We start from the raw sequence: 21,191 nt of genomic DNA, 5'->3' as shown, positions 1-21,191 counted from the left end.
GCTGCCCCTCACTCCAGCCCAAGTCCACCCCAACCAGGCTTGTGAGGTGACTCAGCTCCCAGGAGAGACGACAGCCCAGACTGGGAGCAGAGCTGAGAAACCAACCCCGACAGCTAAGGAGCACCTGGCTCCCTGCCCAGGCCCGGGAGCCTCCACATGTGCCCCGGTCACTCAGTCTGCACTGACGGAGCGCTTGCTGTGCGCGGTGTGACAATCACCACTCAGGAAGGGGTGGCAATAAAAGCAATGGCTTCGGTGTCTTCCTTCTGGATTATGAAGTTCTCCTCCCTGGTCGTCCTCATCATTTCAAATGTCACTGCTTCATACTCCACAGCTCAGGGAGCTCCCGGAGACCGGATCACTCTGCCTCCCACACAAATGTCCCCCCACGTGCCAGGCAAAATTCCTCCTGCAGACGTTCCATCAAGTGAGCTGCAAGCTGGCAGTGGCAAGAGGGAAGGAGGTGGGCCCTTAACTCTGGGTAAGTTGTGGGAGGGGGATGAAGCAGAGTGCCTCTACTCCATCCCAGTGCAAATGGCAACTCCAGATGATCAGGGCTCCACGCCATTTAGAAAGAAATCAACAGCCAGGCGGCCACAGAGTTCTCATAGCACTATTCACTTTCCTCCTTGCTGACAAATCCAAGCAAAAGTCTGGGTCTTCAGGGAAAGGACAAGAAAGGAAATTACAATTCAGGTCCTAAAGTTATTCTCTGAGCTGTGGGAGGAGGAGTCACCATCAACAGTACAAACCCAAGACACAATGTTCTTCAGTTCATGTCACTTGTTTATAATATGATATCATATCATCCAGAGTTTCAAAAGTGACAGTCGAGGCTGGTGGTGGGCCGCCGGGGGCAGGAGCCGACGGTGGATGGGAAGAGCCAGGGTCATGGCTCTGGCTGGAGGGCTGCCCGGGGCCACTCTGTGCAGGTGCGGGTCTGCTCCACGTCTGGCTACTCAAAGAACCAGTTCTCTTTTGACCCACAAAGTAATCCGATGGCGGGGCAAACTCAGGGTCTCTCTCAGCCCGGAGATCTGACTGTCTCTTCGACCAGTACCCAAAGGAAAATTCTAGTAAAAATGAGAGAGTATTATTAGAACTGATTATTGAATCATGTGAATGTTTACCGTCATGACTTCTCAATTACTGTATATATTTCTTAAAAGCCACCTTCAATTCTCTGGAGAACAAGGATGGCAATCACAAAACTGTAACACGAGGTATAAGCAATGCCTACAAAAGTGTAAGGAACCAGGCTAAGGAAAAGGAGTGAGTGCTTCCAGAAGAGGACCGGTCCGAGGAAGGCTCCATGGAGAAAGAGGGCTGGCGCACCCTGGAGACACTGCCAAGAAAGCACTAACATCACATCTGAGACAGAAATACTAAAAAGTCAAGCACTCTAATCACTTGCCTGACATGATGCTGTAAGTCCTTCACAGCAAAACACATGTTTTATCTTTGACGGAGTTTTAGAAGTTACAAAAGGCACCTGTCCAAATGTGTTTTGGGGCTTCCCCTCTATCCCCTACAGTGGTCCTAACCACAGGCACCCACCCACCTGCACATCCTCTATCTCAGTCGTGGGTCTCACCAGGCCCAAGGATACGAGCTACTGCACCACTGAAATCATCTTTTTCAGAGAGGCACAAACCACACTCTTCTCCCAAAGACAGGCTGCTCGAGGCACCACGGTGTATTTACAGAAAAAATTTATAGGAAACTGCATAACCAAATGGGACCACACGTGAATGCAGGTTAATACACTGGAACGCAGACTGTTTTCAACTGAACGTAAAAGAGACTGCTGAAAACACAGAACACGTTAAAATACCAAGCCTTCAAAGATTTTAAAAAGCGGTCCCTGAGAAACAGCACCCTAAAGCTGTAAAACCACATGGGGGCAGCATGAACTTCAGAAACCTTCCCCCAGGTGCCTCTTAAAAAGACATCCTTCAGAGGTGATCTGGTCGTTTTTAATCACCTTTCTAGTGCCCCTGTTTACAAACAGCCAGTGCCTGGGTATCGAGAAGAAACAAGTTCAAGGATCTGGAGAATTCCTTACGCTTCAAAGGACCAGTAAGACTCACCAGAATCACACTCTCATCAGGAGAACCGTTGCCCTTACCTTTCCCTCTGTCCCACTCCCGGACGTGTGGCACCCCAGGCCTGGTGTCCCTCCTCTCCTGAACGATGACTTCCACTTTGCTACTCGAGGCAGCTGGACGAGGAGCTGGCAGGACCTCTGGTACTGGTGGCAAAGGCCCAATAACATCTCCATCTATTTTTGGTAAGGGAATAAGACTTTATTGTAATAAAACTTTAAACTACTTTAAAAATTAAATATAATATGCTAACCCTGAGAGTAAAAGTACTAACGTATTTACTGAGCACTGATCACGTCCCAGGCAGTGGGCTAAATACTTTGTATACAATAGCTCATTTAACTATAACAACCCTAATAAACGCACGACTGGTATTGCCATTTTACAGATGAGGAAAATCAATCTCAGAAATGCTACATAGGTGGAGGTGACAAGAGCCAGGACTTAAACCCAGGCTGGATGGATTTCAAAGTCTCTGTGTTTCCCACTACGCCCCACTGCTCCCCCTGAGCAACACCTGAAGGACCAGAAATCCCCCAATCACTCAACTAAAGTTAAGAGTCTCGGATAAAGCAAAGGGGCTTAGGGTGATGAAGAGCTGGAGCCTGGCGACCGGCTGCAGGCTACTCAACTTTGGCCATGTTTTAAAAGAAAAGGGATTTTTAAAAAACGCTGTGGTGGCACCTCCCATCTGTAGAAACGACAGATGTTCAGGAATAAAGTGAAAACAGAGGAACAACATGCAGAGTTTAATCTGTCACAGCACTCGCACAAAGCTGAATGGACGATGTTCCGACTCCTAAGTGCTTCCGACCTCCTTTCAAAGCTGAAGCGTGTTCAGAATTGGAAAGTGGCGCACGGCTTAGCACAGGCTTCCGTGAGAGCTGGCGGGGCCCCCTATGCCCCTGTCACCCACACTCCCTGCTTCCTCCCGGACTAGAATGCCCCCCATTTCAGCTGGATATGTGGCACCTTGCTTGAGAGGCCACTTCCCAGCCTGCCCTGCGGCTGGGGGTGGCTCGTGGACTGCTTTCTGGCCATTGGGATGTAAACACGTAGGTTGAGTGTGACTTCCAACTCACACTCCTATAAAGGAAGTTGGCTCCCCCAACGCCCTCTCTTCCCCGGGGCTGGATCATGAACACGTGCTGGGGAGCAAGTGACTGCACGTGAGAGCAGCCCTCCAGGGACCGGCAGCAGCAGTAAGACAGGAGGGAGCCGGGAAGCAGGTGGCCGTCCGCAGCAGAGCTGCTACGTGCCCTGGAAACCCACCTCCTCTCAAGTGTTAAGCTAGGGAAGCAGACGCCCATCTTGTTTGAGCCAGTCTATGCATTCTCTCTGTTCAGGCCACTTAGCCCAGACTAGCATCACTCACACAGTGAGCGACTCCGAGCACAGCACTTAACAGTGTTCCCAAGTGTTTTAACAGTCCTCTGGTAAGCTGTCTGCATCCAGCTTTGTAAATTCTTTATTTTATTGTCTGACTTTGTGATGCATTTCTTCTTTAAAATAATTTATAATAGCCAACAAAAAACTACAGCCATAGCAAAAGAAGACAGGCCTAAGACATATATATGCACTATGAAACTTCACCTCACCATACCTTTTAGTATTTTAAGTACTCCACCCCCAAGCAGGCCTCAGTTACTACGCCGTGCTGCTCACGGAGGGACACGCTGTACTGTTAACACCCTCGTCTGCAGCCTGAAACAGTCTCTGGAGTGTTTCCACACCACTTTGGTTAAAGAAACTGCTCCCGGCAGTATCTCCAAGACGCACTGTTTGCTAAGAGGACGGGACAGCTGGCTTCCATAGCCCGTCCTATTACCGGGACACCAGCGCAACGAAAATGTTTCCCTTTGAGGTTCTGAAACATGAGCCACGATATACCTCTGTTTTCTTCCTCTGCTCCGTCTTCTTTTGATTTTTTCATCTTTTTTTGTCGGAGTTTGGCAAGTCTTGCTTCTAACATGGCCTTTCTCTTTTCCTTTATGTTTTCTCGTTTTGTTCTCTGATCTGTTGTCTGAACAGAACAAAAAATTAGCAAACTATTTGCTCGAAGTCCTATTCACAATATTTCTGTTTAACAGGATGAAATAATTTTATTCTAAAAATAGACTAATGGATTTTCAAGCCACTTCTAAGAAGCCATCTCTGAGACGCATGAAGCCCACACACACGAGCCCCACGATGATTTGTGAAGTGCAGTAGGAGCTCACAGAGTGTCCTGGAAGGCTTAACATTCACGGAAACCAACCAACACCTCAATCCATTTCATCATTTTCTATTTTGTTACTCAGGCCACTCCAAAAGTGAGGTATCTGAAGCCAAATTTAAAACATCAAAGTTACACAGGTTACTTCTAAACAACTATAAAGTCCAAAACACCAAAATAATACAGCAGTTACCTTTAAGGAACCTGTAATCACATTCTGAATAGCAATGCAAATATCTAACTTTCTGACCAGACTTTTCTGCAGTATGGTCCAACAAGAGCCCAACTGCTCAAACCTTAACGTCAACTCCGAGTTTCATTTGTACCTGTTCACGCAGCATTTCTAAAGTTTTCATTTGCTTGTTTCTCAACTCTTTATCTTGGGCGAAGGCAAAATATCCAACACCGAGTTGCCGGGCCTCTGAAACAAGTCAAAATTATCCAGAAGATTAGATTTTCCTGATTAGTGAATTAGACCTGGGCCAAATCCCACCAAAGCAAAAACGAACACAATGATATCTGGCATCTGGCACAATTTTTTTTTTTTTAATGTAGCTTAAAAAAGAAGTTAGACATATTTTCATCCTGTTTGCCAAGGGATAAATGTAAATATTCATCCACTTTTCGGTCATGGGCTGTCCCCACTTCTCTTAGGGAGCAAACATTTGAGTAAACAGACCCTCTGTTAGGAAGCTACTCCCAGTATGAGTATTTTTCAGGCTACAGAGTGAACAAAGGGGATATTTTCAATCCTAAAAGTAGAATCTTTTTCTTCTCCATAAGAGCTGCTGCTTTATGAATACTTCCCTTAATGCTCACCATTCGTTCAAGATTTTTAAAATGATTTAAAAAGCTGCTGGAAGACTCTACCATTTTCGCGAACGTCTTCGTAGTGTACGGGCCCCACAGGCCTCCTCAGGGCCTCCCTCTCTTCTTCCTCCCATTGCTGGCGCTGCAGTTCTTTTCTCATATCTTCAGACAGTAAGGTTTTTTCATTGGCAGGACTAACAAAACTAGGAAAACAGAGCAAAAAACATCTTAGGTAAGAGCTGGGACAAGCAACGTTTCAGTTCAGGCAGTGGGATCGTGGATGAGTGAGTGACTCCAGTGATGAAGACAACAGTTCCTCAGGCAAGTTTCTGCCCACGATGCTGCAGGGACATGGCAACACTGCACCCACCTTCTTTATCAGGCAGCTGACTTGCTGCATTAGCACAATGGAACCTCACCTCAGCCCTCAGACGAATCACTCTCCTTTCCATCCCACTCCTGGGCTGATGGAGGGAGGCAGCCCAGGCAGGGAGGAGGAACTCCGGGCCCCCTCTGGATGGCCCCCCGTGCAGTGCGGAGGAAGCTGCGTGACGCTGTGGCCTGGGCAGTGCCTCGTGTCCTGCTGGATGGCTCAGGGCTTCTGCACGACCGTCCCTGGGCCCAGACAAGGTGGACCTTCCCCCGACACTCTCCACACAAGAGCTGCCCTTGGTGAGAACTTTATTCCCTGGGATGTTTTAGCAAGTTACCTCTTAGGTGTGACTTGGATCCCACAGAGAAAACTTCAGCTGCAAGCCCTTACTTCAAAATGCAAAGCTGTATAAAGAGAAGTTAATAAGCTAGCCACTCCCCGCCCCAACTCACTGTGGGCTAACCCAGGGCAAGTCCTTAAACACTGTCCTCCCAGTGGTCTGGCTGCTGGTTTGGTCTGGGCTCTCTGCTACTATGCAGGCAGACACCCCTCCAAGTAAGCAGACACGGCTCTCGCTCATCCCTCCTAGGAGCTGCACAAGTCTGCACGGTCGAGCGTTTGGGTTGCTGCCTGAGTGCGGACTACATGTGTCTTGTATGCTAACCACGAAAAAGTGCCCCCAAAAGTGTTCTTATACAAAGATCTCCTTACCAAAGATAATAAAGACAGTCTTGCCCACAAAACAATCCCCATGTCTGCAATCAAACCCGGGCAAAGCTTTGCACATGACATACTTACAGCCTCCCCTGAAGATTTTTATCCATCTCCAGCAGGTCTGGCAAATCCTTTCTCATACAGCGTCGGGACCGCCCTAAAGAATCCACATAATCCACCCTGAAATAAAAGCGGAAAGGTGTGAAGAAGGCCTTGAACATGACACACGGTTCCCTAAGCGGGGCAGCTGGTGCTCAGTGAAGAAATCAACGTTAGGTCTCACTACCAAGAAAACCCTCAACCTGAGAGACCACCACCGAGAAAGGCTGACACACAACAAGCTCCGCGTGCCCTTTATTAAACCTTAGCTTTAGGAACTGTGGGATGTGATCGATCATATGCACCTCTGATTTCAGAGATAAATGCCCCACCCAGACCACAGACCCTCACTGCGGCACCTCAGGGCTTACTCTAGCCTGGTTTAAACAATTCCACACATTCCATCAGCATCACAGTAAGTTTGTAACAGATTCTCATGTTGCTCATTTCCTCAGTCTTCCTAAATGACTTTTTATTCTTTCCTTTATTTCCTCAAATTGGTACAATTCTTCCCAATGCATTAAACATTTCTTAACGTAAGCACTTGGGGGACTCTTTATAGGAGGAATCCAAGCAACCCATGTTCTGTGCCACAAGGGCAGCTCACCAGCGGGCCGGGCTGCTACCTGCCACCCTTAGCTCTTCCCCTCATCTTTGCCCAAAGGAGGCAGCAGACAGGGAGGCCAGGCAGCCAGGAAGGCCGATGAAATACTCTGACTCCCACAACAGGAAGTAAGGGCAGGTCTTCGTGGAAAGCATTTCACGTGCATTATGATACAGCAAAGTTTTACGGTTTTTAATTACAGGCAGGGACTCTCCCGTAGCCTTTAGCGGGGGGCTGAAAGCTCAGAAGGGCCAGCACTGCTGCTGCACCAGCTCGAGGCCGGAGTCCCAGGCACGTGGCTTTGCTTTCGTTAGTCTGTCCCCTCCTCTCACACACACCGACTCCCACGTCGGCCCATGATTTAAAAACTAAACGTTTGGGAATCCGTAACTACAGTCCTAAAGCTGATTACCACAAGAAACACAGCCCCAACTGTAGAAAGCAACTTCTTTCTACCTCTTCCTTTTTTTAAAAAATCCTTCAATGAATGGAGAACAAAAACCAACTAGCCAGATGGTGTGAGTATTTTTTTGTGGAAAGCGTTTCCACCACCTGGAACTTAACTACCAAAAGGATTTTACAAGCAGTTACAATTCTGGGACTTAATTTAAACACACACACAAAGAAGTGCCAGAGCTGCTTGCAGTGTGTCTTCCTTCACCTTACGGTGGCATGTGACACCTTCAACTGCCCTCCAAACCCTTCCAGTCACTAACAAATTGGTTGTAATCATACAGGCATTAATAAGAGAGGGAAAAAGACATTAAACCTTTCACAGGAGATGAGATTTCTGCTCTGAAAAGCAGTCACAGGCTATTCTGTTTCGGGAGAAGGCCCCCAAAATGTAGGGATCCCATCAAAAGAGGACGGCAGCACAGGAGCCCCACCCGCTGCGAGCACCCAGCAACCGCCAGGCAAGGCTCTGGGAGACAACTGCTCGGTACGAGGCCCACTTGGGGGCTCAGTCACGCCCTCTTCCCAAGTCAAGGCTCCCCAACAACAGCAGGCAGGAAATGACGTGCCGAAAATTTGCCTCAATCTTTTTCTGGTAATGAGGCCGATTTTGTGTCAACAATAGATAAAAGTTCAGACCCAGAGGAGCAGGACATACGTTTATGTGCCACCAGAGTCCAGTTGAGGAGAAACCACTGAGACAGAGCGATGAAGAGAAAGCGGATGGAAGGGGCCAGGGCGCACATGTCCCCTGCTGGTTGCTGCTCAAGCACCGGCCCGTTGCCCACCCCGACAGCAGGTGCTTCAGGAGGGGTGAGAAGCCCCTGGCAGCATGAGATGGCCAGCGCGCTCAGCAGGGGACCCCTCTCTTCACTCACCAATGACTCCTGCCCGCAGGGCCAATGCTGACAAAGTCCGGAGCATCCCTGACACACCTCAGCCCGAGTCCTGAGCATCCCTGACACACCTCCCACCACGGTCACACCTGAGCCCGAGTCCTGAGCATCCCTGACACACTCCCCGCCACGGGCACACCTCAGCCTGAGTCCTGAGCATCCCTGACACACCTCCCACCACGGTCACACCTGAGCCCGAGTCCTGAGCATCCCTGACACACTCCCCGCCACGGGCACACCTCAGCCTGAGTCCTGAGCATCCCTGACACACCCCCCACCACAGGCGCACCTCAGCCCTGAGGGAGGTGGTGGCTAGGCACTGGCAGGAGGGGGAAGGCAGGGATGCCCAGGACACCAGCTGAGCGGCTCCAGGTAATTTCAAGCCCTTCTGAACAAGTTTCTAAACAACGTCTTAGGTGGAGAAAGTCATAATAGAATTTTCATTCTGGTCTCTGCGTACGGAAAAGACTAGTTTAGTTTTCCTGTGGTTCACCTACATGTGGGCAAAATTCAGGATAAATTCAGTAATAAAAATTTACAAAGTGTCTGCTTATATGCCACAGACAGCAATTTCCTGGGGAGCCCAGGACACTCTTACTTCCTGAAGGGCGTTTCAGACAAACATACTGGGAAGCAGGCCTTGCCAGCCCTGTTTCACAGGTGAGGAAACTGAGCCTTAGAGACGCTAGGAGCTCGAAGGCGACTCCACCACCAGTGAGAGGCGGAGCCAGCGCTGTGCAGTCGGGGGCTGGGGTGCCCAGCCCGCACTGCCAGAGCACATCACAGCCAGAGCAGGGCTCAGTGGGCTGGCTCCGCCAGCCTCTTCTCGCTGGAAACAGAGCTCATGCTCCTTCCTGCTTGATGACTCTCCACGAGGTTAGAGTAAGGGCCTGGGGAAGGCAGCAGCTCGGGGAACAGAGGAGCAGTCTTCCGCCTGAACAGCTCCCGCACATCAGTGAAACAGGAGTGTCGGCGCCTCCGTGCCTGGGACAGTGCCTGGGACACGGCAGGAGGAGGCGGGTCTTAATCTGTAATTACTTTTTCATTGGAGCTACTGCTTCTACTTCTATCAATCCAACTTAAAGTGGTGTGTCAAAGGATAGAAAACTGAGGAGGAATAAAGAGACATGGCTTGATAACAACGGAACAACATCACTCCAAGAAGTAAACCCAAGTCTGATGATGTTAACATGACCAAATGGCAGAAGATCACCAACCATTCCTCACTGGAGTCCTGGGGAGGAGGGATATCCTTTTCAGAAAGGATTTCTTCATCATCGTCTCTTTCTCCTGTCTTTCTAGAATCTCTACTGGCACCAATCGCTTCCATTTCTTTGTGTTTGTCTATGATCTTCTGTGTGAAATCCACAAGGTACATATCCTCCACTTCTTCATCTAGGACATAAAAATCAATTTTCAGACTCTTGACATCAAAGCAGCAGCTACACATGGAAGTGATATGACGCCACATCCATCACCGGGCGGCTCCGGCACCCGGGACAGCTCAGCAGCGGGTGCACCCACCTGCCCGTCGGCTTGCACAGAGCAAGAGCCACCTCGGGACGGCAGGGGGGCTGCAGAAAGGCCGCTGGCCATATGTGCCACATAAAAATCTTTATGAAGCCTCAAGTTTTCTGCTGCCTCGTCAGCACACTATCTGAGTGAGCAGTACTGTCTCAGGTCGTGACTCTGAGATGACAAGACCGTCTGATTCAAGAGACCCATTCGGGCAGTCACGTAACACAGACACAGAGCCGGCGTCTCACGTCCTCAGACCCGGGCAACAAACCTTTGTGGCGTGAGCAATCCACCACCCTCATCATGTGAGCCGTGCCCCGGAGCCCCCATAACACTGCTGCAGGACGGCAGGTGTTTAAGGGTCGTAACAGAGGCAAAGCGGGTATCTGAGTTCTTTTCAAGCCATGGACACCACTTCCAAGCAGGGCACGGCGCCCCATCTGCAGGGCACACAGAGACGTGTAAAATGCGGCCTGCCCTGGGGGGCTCATGATCTGCTTGAACTAAGATACACAGTTGAAGTTAAGTAACAATCCATGACTTTAAGTTAACCCAGGACAGCTGATGTACATCAAGTTTCACTACGCTGGAGTTCAGCTCAAAGAAGCAGGAACCAGGTTCCCGACACTGGGGGCGGGTGCTACCCCACTGTCCAGTGCAGAGGAACGGAGGCTCCAGAACGTAATCTGCCCCAGCAGCTGGTCACACACACGTGCTAGGAGGTAGACCTGCTGGTGTGGACAGCTGTTTGTAACCACGGCCTATTTAGACCTTGTTCCCTAACCCTGTTCTGCTCTGTGACATTTTCTCCACTGCTGACGCCCACCCTGGAGCCCCGCCGACAGTAGAGGCAAGAAATCCCGCCTATAGCGCACCGGCTCGTCCCTTCTCACACCTAACACAGGGCTCAGCTCCCACGGGGCAATCGAAAAGTTACTGCTGACTTTCCTGTCTCAGTGCGGGCACGGAAAGTAATCGATATTATTTGTTTAATTTCTCACTATTCTTACAATTATTCTGACAAGTGATAAACTATCACAGAGCTGTACAAGTAACAGAAAATAAAGACATATAAATAAACAGTGGTATTTACCGATAAAGTCTCCTTCAGTCATTTTTTCGTATAATTTGGCTTTTTCTTCCAATTTCTCCCTAGGAGAGAAAAAACACAAGTATTAGAGGCGATCTTACCACCACCACGCCTGCTCCCTGCTGCAGCCGGCCAGGGGCAGCCGTGGAGGCATCCCTAGAGCGGCCCACCCCGCCCTGAGGGCCAACCACATGTAAGCTCCAGCACAGCAGGGCCCTCATTTCTCTAACTTTGACTGTACCCAGGGCCTAAAACAGTACCCGGTGCACCAGGTGCCCCATCAGTATCTGATGAATGAATAAATGAACGAAGTAAGATTCCAGCTTAATTCAAGTGCCAAACACCTGAAATTAAATGCCAAAAAAAAAGAGACAGATGCCTCAACAAAAACATTTTCTATTTGCAACGTTCCAGACGAATCACCAAATTCCGCGCAAACTCTGCATGGTGCTGCTCTTAGACGAGGGCCCCTGGTCTCCCATGGCTTACTAGGCTTCACTAAAGGAGCTACAGACCAGCTTCTGAGACGTCTGGTAAAAAATACGACGTCTGTTCTATACAGAGCATAAATAATTTATTCATGAGAAATAGCTAATATAAAACAAACCTCAACTCTGGTATTTCAACACAGCAGCCTCCCTGCTCGTGTTAATTCTGCTGACATTCATTGTTTAGTGGGTAAGACAGCTGACAATCCTTTTATTGCAGAAATACTGAATGACAATAAAGAGCCCCAAAGAGGACATCTGCGCTTTGCTATGAAGGATCACAAGTGATCATAATGGAAAATTTCATTTCTAACGATGTCCTGAGGTGATAAAGCCCGTCGGTCACCCGGCTGCGTACTCTGGAACAAGTCACTTAGCCTCTCTTACACCTCAACTCCCACATCACAGAGGAGGAGAAAGACAGCGCTGCCTCTCAGGGCTGCAGTGAGGACACACGTCGGGCAAGCCATCAGTTACGTCCTCTCTGCCTCGTCAGAAAGGCTCTCCTTCACTTCCCACATTCGTTCACAAGCACGGGCTGCACGCCTCCGCTGGCCCAGGCGCACAGGACACAGTCGCAGCTCTCATGGGGCTGACGTTCTTGAGGGGGAGAAAGATGACACGTAAAGCAGTAAGACTCCACACGGCGAGAAGAGCTGTGACGGAAGGAAACAAAAGCGAGCTTCCCCGGTGGAGGCCCTGTGTCAAGCAGACGGAGGGCCCCGTGGACCAGCTCAGTCACATCCACTTCTAGGACGTCAAGTCACTCTGTTCCTGAGGGGGCTAAATGTAACAAGCGGTCTCATCATAGACTCTTACTGTCTTAGTAAAAACAAACTTCAAAAAGTTAGGAAAACAAAACACACTGTCAGGACAGAGTAAGTGGGCAGGTCACTAGACAGGGCAGTCAGGGGAAACCTCTGTAAAGGGACGTCTGAGCCGAGGCTTGCACAGCCAAAGTCAACCGCGGGAGGACCTGGGGGAGAGAGCCAGCCAGACGGAGGGAAGGGGAAGCGGGAGTGAGCCCCACGTCCAAGGAGGGACCAGCACGGGGGGCTGTGAGCAAAGGAGAGCACCGTACAAAACAGACACAGGCAGCAACGAGGGTGCAAGAGAGAGGGGGAGAAGCCCGGGTGCAGCAGAACACGAGCACCTGGCAGGAAGAGGCTTCAGATGAGCAATGGAGATCAAGGAAGATGTCAGAGAAACGGCCACCGGATTTAATAGACGAGGAAGTCACGGGTGACAGTGGAGCACAATTTCTTCTGTTAGAACTGAAGGTGGAACTCAGAGGGCGAGACTGTGGGGCACTTATATGGCATCAAACACGTGCCAGACACTAAGTATCTCCTTTAATCACTAACCACCTCACTTCACAGAGAAGGAAAGAGTCTCCATGGATAAGTAACTTGCCTAAGGCCTCACCTCCTCACAGAGTTGCCTCTGCCTGTTCTTCGCTCGGGCCAGAAGCAGAAGTCCTGCACATCACGGACAGACTCGACTCCCCACAGGAACAGTGAAAGGATGACGTAGAAAGATACCGAATGGAAAAATCCCAGCGAGTGCCAAGGAAAAGTCTGTCACACAGAGGAAATAAAAAGAGCTTACGCCCAAGGCTAATGGCACACTCAACGGTAACAAGCTGACCGCTTTCCCTCTAAGACCAGGAGCAAGGCAAGGGCGCCTCACTCTTGCCACTCTTATCCAACGCAGTGCTGGAAGCTGGAAGTCTCAGTCAGAGCAGTTAGGCAAGAAAAAGAAAGAAAAGGCATCCGAATCCAAAAGGAAGAAGCAAAACTGTCACTGTTTGCAGATGACATAATACTACATACAGAAACTCCCAGACTCCACAAAAAAAACTGTTGGAACTAATAAACGAACTCAGTAAAGCTGCAGGATACAAAAACCAATATACAAGGACCTGTTGTGTTTCTATACACTAATAATGAACTTTCAGAAAGGAAAAATAAGAAAACAATCCCAATTTACAGTTGCATCAAGATGAATTACAAACACTCAGGAATAAAAGTAACAAAGAAGGTGCAAGAGCTGTACACTGAAAACTGAAAGGCACCGAAGAAAGAAACTGAAGGCAACACAAGTAAGTGGGGACGTATTTACTTTCTGCTCCAGAATTAGAAGGATCAATACTCTTAAAACGTCCACACCACCCAAAGCAACCTACAGATTCAAGGCAATCCCTGTTAAAATTCCAATGGCATTCTTCACAGAAACAGAACGAACGATCCTAAAATCTGTGTGGAACCACAAATGATCCCCAGAGAGCCAAAGCAATCTTGGGAAAGAACAAAGCTGAGGGCATCACACGCTCTCATTCCAGACTGTATTACAACATCACAGTAATCGAAGCAGTATGGTACTGCCATGAAAACAGACAAAAAGATCAACAGAATCAACACTAATGCAAAAGAAAATATGCACCCTCAGGTTCACTGCAGCATTACAGAATAGAGAGCCTGGAAACAAACACACACATATGGTCTTGTGCAAAGACAGTCCCTTCAGGAGTGTTGGGAAAATAAACTGGAGGGCCACATGCAAAAGAATGAAACTGGACCACTATCTGACACAGAAACTAACTCAAAATGGATTAATAACTTGAACATAAGATCCAAAACCATAAAACTCCTAGAAGAAAACAGACAACGAGCTCCCTGACGTTGGTTGTGGCAACGTTTTGTTTTGTTTGGATTTGACACCAAAAGCAAAGGCAACAAAAGTCAAAATAAACAAGAGGGACCAATCAAACTAAAAAGCTTCTGCAGAGCAAAGGAAATCATCAACAAAATAAAAAGGCAACCACTGGATGGAAGAAAACATTTGTAAATTATCTGACAAGGGCTTAATATACAAAATCAATAAAGAACTTTCAACTCAACAGCAAAAACCCCAAACAATTCAATTTAAAAAATGGACCTGAATAGACATTTTTCAAAGACATACAGATGGCCAACTGGCATACGGAAAGGTGTTCAACATTACTAATCGCAAGGGAAATGCAAATCAAAACCACAATGATATCACCTCACATCTGTTAGAATGGCTACTATCAAAAAGAGAAGAAATAACGGGTGTTGGCCGGTGAGGATGTGGAGAAAAGGGAAGCCCCGTGCACTGCTGGTAGGAATGTAAACTGGAGCAGCCACTATGGAAAAAGAGAATGCAGAATCCTTAAAAAAATTTTTTAAAAATGGAACTGCCATATGATCCAGCAATTCTACTTCTGGGTATTTATTCGAAGAAAATGAAAACACTAATTCAAAAAGAAACACGCACCGCCATGTTAACTGCAGCATTATTTACAACAGCCAAGATATGGACACAATCTCCGTGTCCACTGACGGATGAATGAATTAAAAAAAGTGAATATATATACACAACGGAATTCTACTCAGCCATAAAAAAGAAGGAAATCTTGCCATTTGCAACAACGTGGATGGATCTTAACGCTAAGTGAAATAAGCCAGACAGAGAAAGACAAACACCGTATGATCACAGTTATATGTGGAATCTAAAGACAAGTTCACAGCTCCAGAGAACAGAATGGTGGTTGCCAGAGGCGGGGAGTGTGGGGGTGGGTGACATGGGTGAAGGGGGTAAAAAGGTACAAACTTCCAGTTCTAAAATAAATAAGCCTTGAGGGTGTAACGTACAGCATGGGACTATAGTTAACAACACTGTACCGCACATCTGAAATTTGTTCAGAGAGTAGATCTCTAAAATTCTTGTCACGAGAACATAATTTGTAACTCTGTGCGGTGATGCGTGTTAAGTAGATTTACTGCGATCATTTCACAACATGTACAACCACCGAGTCGTGATGTCACGCACCTGGAAAGAATACAGCATTTCAATTATAGCTCAATAAAATACATATATATGAAATGTTAAAGTTATGGCATCTTTCCACAAAACTGTAATTCTGAGATTAATATCCAATGGTGAGAAAGATACCTCAAAAATGAACACGCTTTTAAGTAAAGTCTCTTGTCAGAGGTCAAACACCAAATCCCCCAAATGAGCCAAATCCTGCCCTTTATTTTCAGACCCAAAAGAGCTGAGAAGCCTGCGCACCAGTTTTCAGCTGCCAAGCTGCTGTTACGCAACGGCTCCAAAAGCCCATGCGGCAGTCACACAGACAGCGAAACTTGGGGTTCTGATTCAGGGCGATGCTGCAAAGGAGGAGGAGCTCTTCCTTACACAAGAGTGACAGCTGGTAAACGGAGTGGAAACCAGTAAAGACAGAAGGACGGGAAGCTCACAGCCGCGAAACCATCAAGGTGATAACTGACAAGCAGCAAGACTTGTCAGTGGTGACAAAACCGTCGCACGAAAGTATCCTGGCGAAAGCGACACTCACCCAATTGGCTTCCCTCCTCAGACACTATTCATCACAGCCGAGGGAGAGCAGCTTCACCGCAAAAACCTAGCAGACCTACCTCACCCGGCGGGTCAAACTTAAATCACCACCAGTCACTCAAACTGACATTACGAGCCTCCGACGTGACTCAGTGGGAAGGACACGTCATCACCTACAAAGTATTCTTACCAAAAACACTTGGGGGGGACTCTAATCAGATCTGGGACGCTGCAGAAACAACTGGCGGGGACTCTTCAAAACCGCCACCGGCGTGACAGACAACAAACAGGCAAGGGGACTGTTCCAGATTTAAGAAGACTAAAGAGACATGACAACTGAACATGATGTGTTATCTTTGAATCTTGGATTTGATGTTTTAAAAAACCGTAAAGGACACAACTGTACTAGGGTAACTGGTGAAATCTGAATGCTGGCCACACGCCTGGTCCACCATACGGACCACTACTGCTTCACCAGTGTTAACTTCCTTGGGTGTGACAGCAGTACTGTGGTCATGCAGGACCATGTCCTTGTTCTCAGAAGAGACTTGCTGAAATATTTACAGGTAAAGCGTCATGAGGTTTCACAACGTTTCTCCACACACAGGGGAGGGGGAGGAAGAAAGTAAATTTTGAAAGATGTTAATGGGTGAACTTAGGCGAAGGTAACAGAATATTCACTGTACTCTTCTTTCAAGTATTCTGTCCATTTGAAGTTTTTCGTTAGGGGAAAAATTCAGTTCCTAAGTGCTGATGTCACACCACCAGTAGCCCCGGAACAACCCCCATGGGGACACGTCTCAAACGCTTGCTGATAATCTCAGTGCCTCATGGGGGCCCAAAGTGGAACTGTTCCATCTTTTAAATTGAGGCTATGTCTTATCTTCTTATAAAACTATAAACATATCTGCAAATTGTATTATTTTCTGAGTATATTTTCTATTTAAGGAGTATTTGGCTAGAAGGATGATAAAAATCAAAACTGTAAATCAAAAGGAGTGAACGCCGAGCCTCCCACTCGGCCTGCGTAGCCTCACAGGCACCGCGCTCGGTGGGCTGGGCTTTACCTTGCTCTGTCTAACGCCTTCTGCTCCTCAACCTTCTGTTCGGCATCCCTCTCAGCTCGGTTAGAAACTCCTGCATTCCGTTTGCTCCAGATACTTGGTTTCTGGAGAATAATTTGGAAAGACAAAACAGAATCATCAAATGACTGCAAATCTCAACTTGTACATCAGAAGGGAGAAAAAAAGATAATTAGACCTTAAGAATCAATGGAAGTAAGTAGACTTCTGACAGCCAGCCTGTGTCCTGCAAATAGATGGGAGGTGGCAAAGCTGGAGCTGGAAAAATGCCCTAAACTACATAAAGAATTTCTTCATATAACTGCAGTTACTTCTCTTTTATCTCTTGAAAGATTACAACCTAACTCAAGACTCTAACGAAAATACATGTATTTTAGAGATTTACTAATACAAGTAACAGACACTGTTACCTGTAAAATTGGGGAAACCTCCACAACTCTTAAAGACCTGGATATTTTCTGCTGTATTTTCTCATCATCTAATTGTTTATCTCTGTTTGGATTTATACCACCTGCATAACTAGATAATCTTCCACGACAACGGAAACAACCACTGGTTAACAGCATGTACTACTTCAAAAGAAATGCTAAAGAATTAGTGTTACAATGAGCATTTAAATCTTATTTCTATTTTAATATTTAAAACATTTCATGCAGATTTTCAAATACAAGACAGGAATTTATAGGTTGCAGATACCATGGATATTTTCATAAAACCTAAGTACAGTATAATAATGTTTCAGAATCAATGGATAGTTAGATCTTACTTTTACCTTATTAGTTGTTTTTGGTTTCCCCAAAACTCCAGAATCTTTTAGAAGTTTTTCTTGTTTGAATTCTTCTTGTTTTCGGAAGAGTTCAGCCTTAAGGTCTACCAACTAGAATAAAACCAATAAGCAATCAAAAACATTAAATTAACTCTACTGAGTGACTCGATTTCTAAGTTTTTATAATTCTCAAAGCAAGATTTCAAGTCCCTATAAATGGACAAAAATGTATATAAAATTACATGTTTAAATGTAGAATCCAGTACAAAATAAAACCAAGTCATACCTCATTCCAGCTCTGTTGAAAATGTATTTCTACCTTAAGTGTCAACACTCAAAGGCTTTCCTCTTGTCAAGGGGAGAGTGATACAGCAAAGTAAATGAAGTCTGCATCTTTCAGACTCAGACTCAGCTAAGATTATTAAGCACCTCCTCTCTGACTGGCCGTGTACTTGGCTTTTTCATGTATAGTTTCATTTAAGCCTCACAACAACTTATTATTTCTACAGGGAAACATCTTTGTTCAGCAACAATCCAAGCAGCAGTTACGTGCCTGACACTTAACACTGAAGAGCAGCACACAAACATGAATCAGACGTACTCCTGGCCTCAAAGAGCCTACAATCTAATGAGAAAGGTAACTTACAACACAGGTCAGATGTAATAAAGGACTTTAAAGTGGAAGAAAGCAGCATAAAAGTTCAGATAAAGGAATCTTTTCAGCATGATCACAGATGGCTTTGAAATGAGCCTTAAAAGACAGGCAAGATTTCAACAATTAGAAATAAATATGGGCTAAGTGAATATTGTTTCAGCATGTTTTGGAAATTGCAAGTTTAGCTGAACAACAGTGTTCAAGATCACGGAAGGCCAGGACAAAGAAAATGGGAGTTGATGAACACTCCCTGAGCCCTCAGCTGTATCTGTGTACTCTGCAAAAAACGGTATAATGACAGTTTCTTTTCTAAGGATTCAAGTACAGCTGCTTTTACAGACACAGGCATTTGTAAATCAGATACTAATAAAACCCAGTATCACACACCAACTTTTAAGGGAAATCAAAATGAGTGAGTTCAGCGATTTCCGTTTTGCAAGAAATCAGTTTAAAAGCTTGGCACGGATTTTAACAATGCCAAGAGCAGTTTCATCCCATGACCTATGACTCTAAATTTCTTTTTCAAAATTTAAAACTTAAGGTTTTTCTTCTAAACCTTCTGGACTGCACCAATTTTCTAGCCACACATTTTCCAATTCTTTAACTACTTTTGAATTTTAAAAGATACTCAGAAAATTAACTTCCAAGTGCCATTTATATGATGATTATTGTTAATTTTAACCTGTCAGGAAAGGACAACTTGAATTTTACAGCTTTTTGGTTCCCAATCCTCCAACATAATAAGTAGTACCAATTTTCAGTATTAGACGAGGAAAGGGGTTCAAATGTTGGGATACTGAGATGTTTTCCTTCTCATCCCTTACAGCCTAACACTCTGAAGTAAATCCAAGATTAAATCAAAGATTAGGCACTTTGCTCTGATATGTGGAAAAGACAAGAGCTTTTGAGTCAGCCAGACTGAGTGAGCCCAGTTCTACCAGGAATAATTCTGTAAGTAAGCTGGGGAAAGCCACTTCACTTTCTGAGTCTCAGGTTCACCATCTACAAAACGAGGGTATTACTAGCACCCACCCCCTAAAGCAGTTGGGAGGATTCAGTAAGATAACGCATAGAAACCGCTACACAAATAAGCTCTCAGAGCAGGTTTTCTTCCTGGAACTAACTTAACAAAACGGCTTACAGCCTGTTAGCCCTTACAGCTCCCAGGTAGCGCACGTTATGGGTGTATTAACAACTGTTTATTTAGTTCCCGGTCGGGGACGCTGGGCACTCTCGGATCATGGGGAATAAGTCACACCCTCTAATCTTCCAGGGGGACCTGAGAACAGGTCCAGAGAACAGGAAGGGGAGTATGTCCGCACAGCGAGCACTGACGAGGATTCCACTCCCCTACCCCCGCCGCCCTGCGACATTTCTAACCCTAAAAGACACCAGGTTCAGGCCCGTGTCTGGCGGGGGAAGCCTGGTCCGGGTGCACGGCGGAGGGGAGAAGCCAAGTTCAGGGTTCCGTGAGGAAGAAAGCTGCCCCGGGACCCCGTCTGACGAGAAACGCCCGGCCCGGGGTCCCCGAGTGAAGAAACAAGCTAAGTCGAGATTCTTGTCCAGTGGAGGTGGGGAGAACGTGGAGCCCGTAGCATCATCTATACCCGTACTCACCGAGGAGGCCGTGACGTCCAAAGGCTTTTTCCTCCGGTCCATGGTCGCGTCAGAGTGTCCCGGCCCAGAGCGAGCACTTCACGGACCCCGGCAGGCCTCATATACCTACTTCCGGTGCAACCGGAAGTGTCTTCAGGTTTGCGACGCTGTTTACGACACTGGCGCCATCTTGAGGTCAGGATGCCGTGCGCCTTGCATTCTTCACCATTTTGAGAAGGTCGGTTTGCTCCCAGGACCGAAGCTGCTAAGGCCATCCTGAAGAGGGCGGAAGGTAACAGCTGGTGTTGGCGCCATATTGAGAAGGGCAGCATACGATTGCAGACCAATGGGCGCCATCTTGAGTGGGGCGGATTTGGGGTGGCGATGGCGCCCTCTTCTGGGCGGGGGGCGGAGTGAACTAAAACGAACGTCTTCGGAGTAAAAAGAAAGATGAGTTAGTAGCGCTGAGATCGAAATACCATTTGAAGACCTACTGTGTGCCAAGCACTCACAATAATTTATTTAAATGCTCACAAGAGTCATATGAGATAAGGATGATCATGTTAATTTTAGTAGAAATAACAACTATAGTAACAGCTAACATTAATATAGCGCTTACAGTGTATCACGTTACATAGTTCAGCTGGTAAGAACCAGAACTCCAGAAGCCCACTTCCTGGGTTGGAATCACTCCTTCACCACTTATTGGCTCTGTGACTCAGGCGGGAAGCCCCATAAAACACATTTTTTCCGCAACATGACCTTGGGAAACTTACCTTCTCTGTGCCTCAGTTTCCAAATGGGAATACAGCAGTGTTTACTTCATGGGGTTCAGTGAGGATTAGAGGAAGTAAATGAGCTAGTTGATGAAAGTATTGGTTGTGGCAGACAACCCCCGCCCAAGCTGTCCGTCTTCTAACCCCCAGAACCTGACTATTTTACCTTATATGGTAAAAGGGAGTTTACAGACGGGATTAAATGAAAGATTTTGAGATGATGAGGTTATCCAAATAGGCTCAATATAATCACAGGGGCCTTTATACGAGGGAGGCAGAAAGGTCAGAACCAACGAGAGAGACCAGAAGATGCGACACTGTGGGCTTTGAAGGGAGGATGGGACCGGTGCGGAGGAATGCAGGCAGCCACTAGTTGCTGGAAATGAGGAAGGAATGAGTCTTCCTCTAGACCCTCCTGGAAGCATGCAGCCCTGCTGATCCCTGGAGTTTAGCCTTGTAAGGCTCATTTCAGGCTTTCCACCTCCACAACTTTAAGAGAATAAACGTGTGTAGTTTTAAATCACTAAGTCTGTGGTGTGCTACAGCAGCAATAGGAAACGGACACAAATGG

At 46.9% G+C, this 21,191-nt stretch overlaps 1 protein-coding gene across 1 annotated transcript; it reads right to left on the bottom strand.

The window, feature by feature from the left end:
- Nucleotides 1-763: 763 nt before the first annotated feature.
- On the bottom strand, nucleotides 764-19,980 carry CCDC174 (coiled-coil domain containing 174). Its single transcript, XM_010984876.3, has 11 exons — nucleotides 19,866-19,980; nucleotides 17,600-17,704; nucleotides 16,813-16,913; nucleotides 10,881-10,939; nucleotides 9,487-9,664; nucleotides 6,302-6,397; nucleotides 5,191-5,333; nucleotides 4,647-4,741; nucleotides 3,996-4,128; nucleotides 2,129-2,281; nucleotides 764-1,073 (listed from the first exon to the last, which is right to left on the bottom strand). Exons 1-11 carry the CDS (start codon nucleotides 19,905-19,907, stop codon nucleotides 775-777), a joined length of 1,404 nt encoding a protein of 467 aa, XP_010983178.1. The 5' UTR covers nucleotides 19,908-19,980; the 3' UTR covers nucleotides 764-774.
- Between the last annotated feature and the right edge of the window lie 1,211 nt (nucleotides 19,981-21,191).

The sequence above is a fragment of the Camelus dromedarius genome, chromosome 17, assembly GCF_036321535.1.
Source record: "Camelus dromedarius isolate mCamDro1 chromosome 17, mCamDro1.pat, whole genome shotgun sequence".
NCBI classification, from domain to species: Eukaryota; Metazoa; Chordata; class Mammalia; order Artiodactyla; family Camelidae; genus Camelus; species Camelus dromedarius.
Note: the sequence above shows the minus strand (reverse complement) of the source record. Positions and strands in the feature narration are given on the sequence as shown.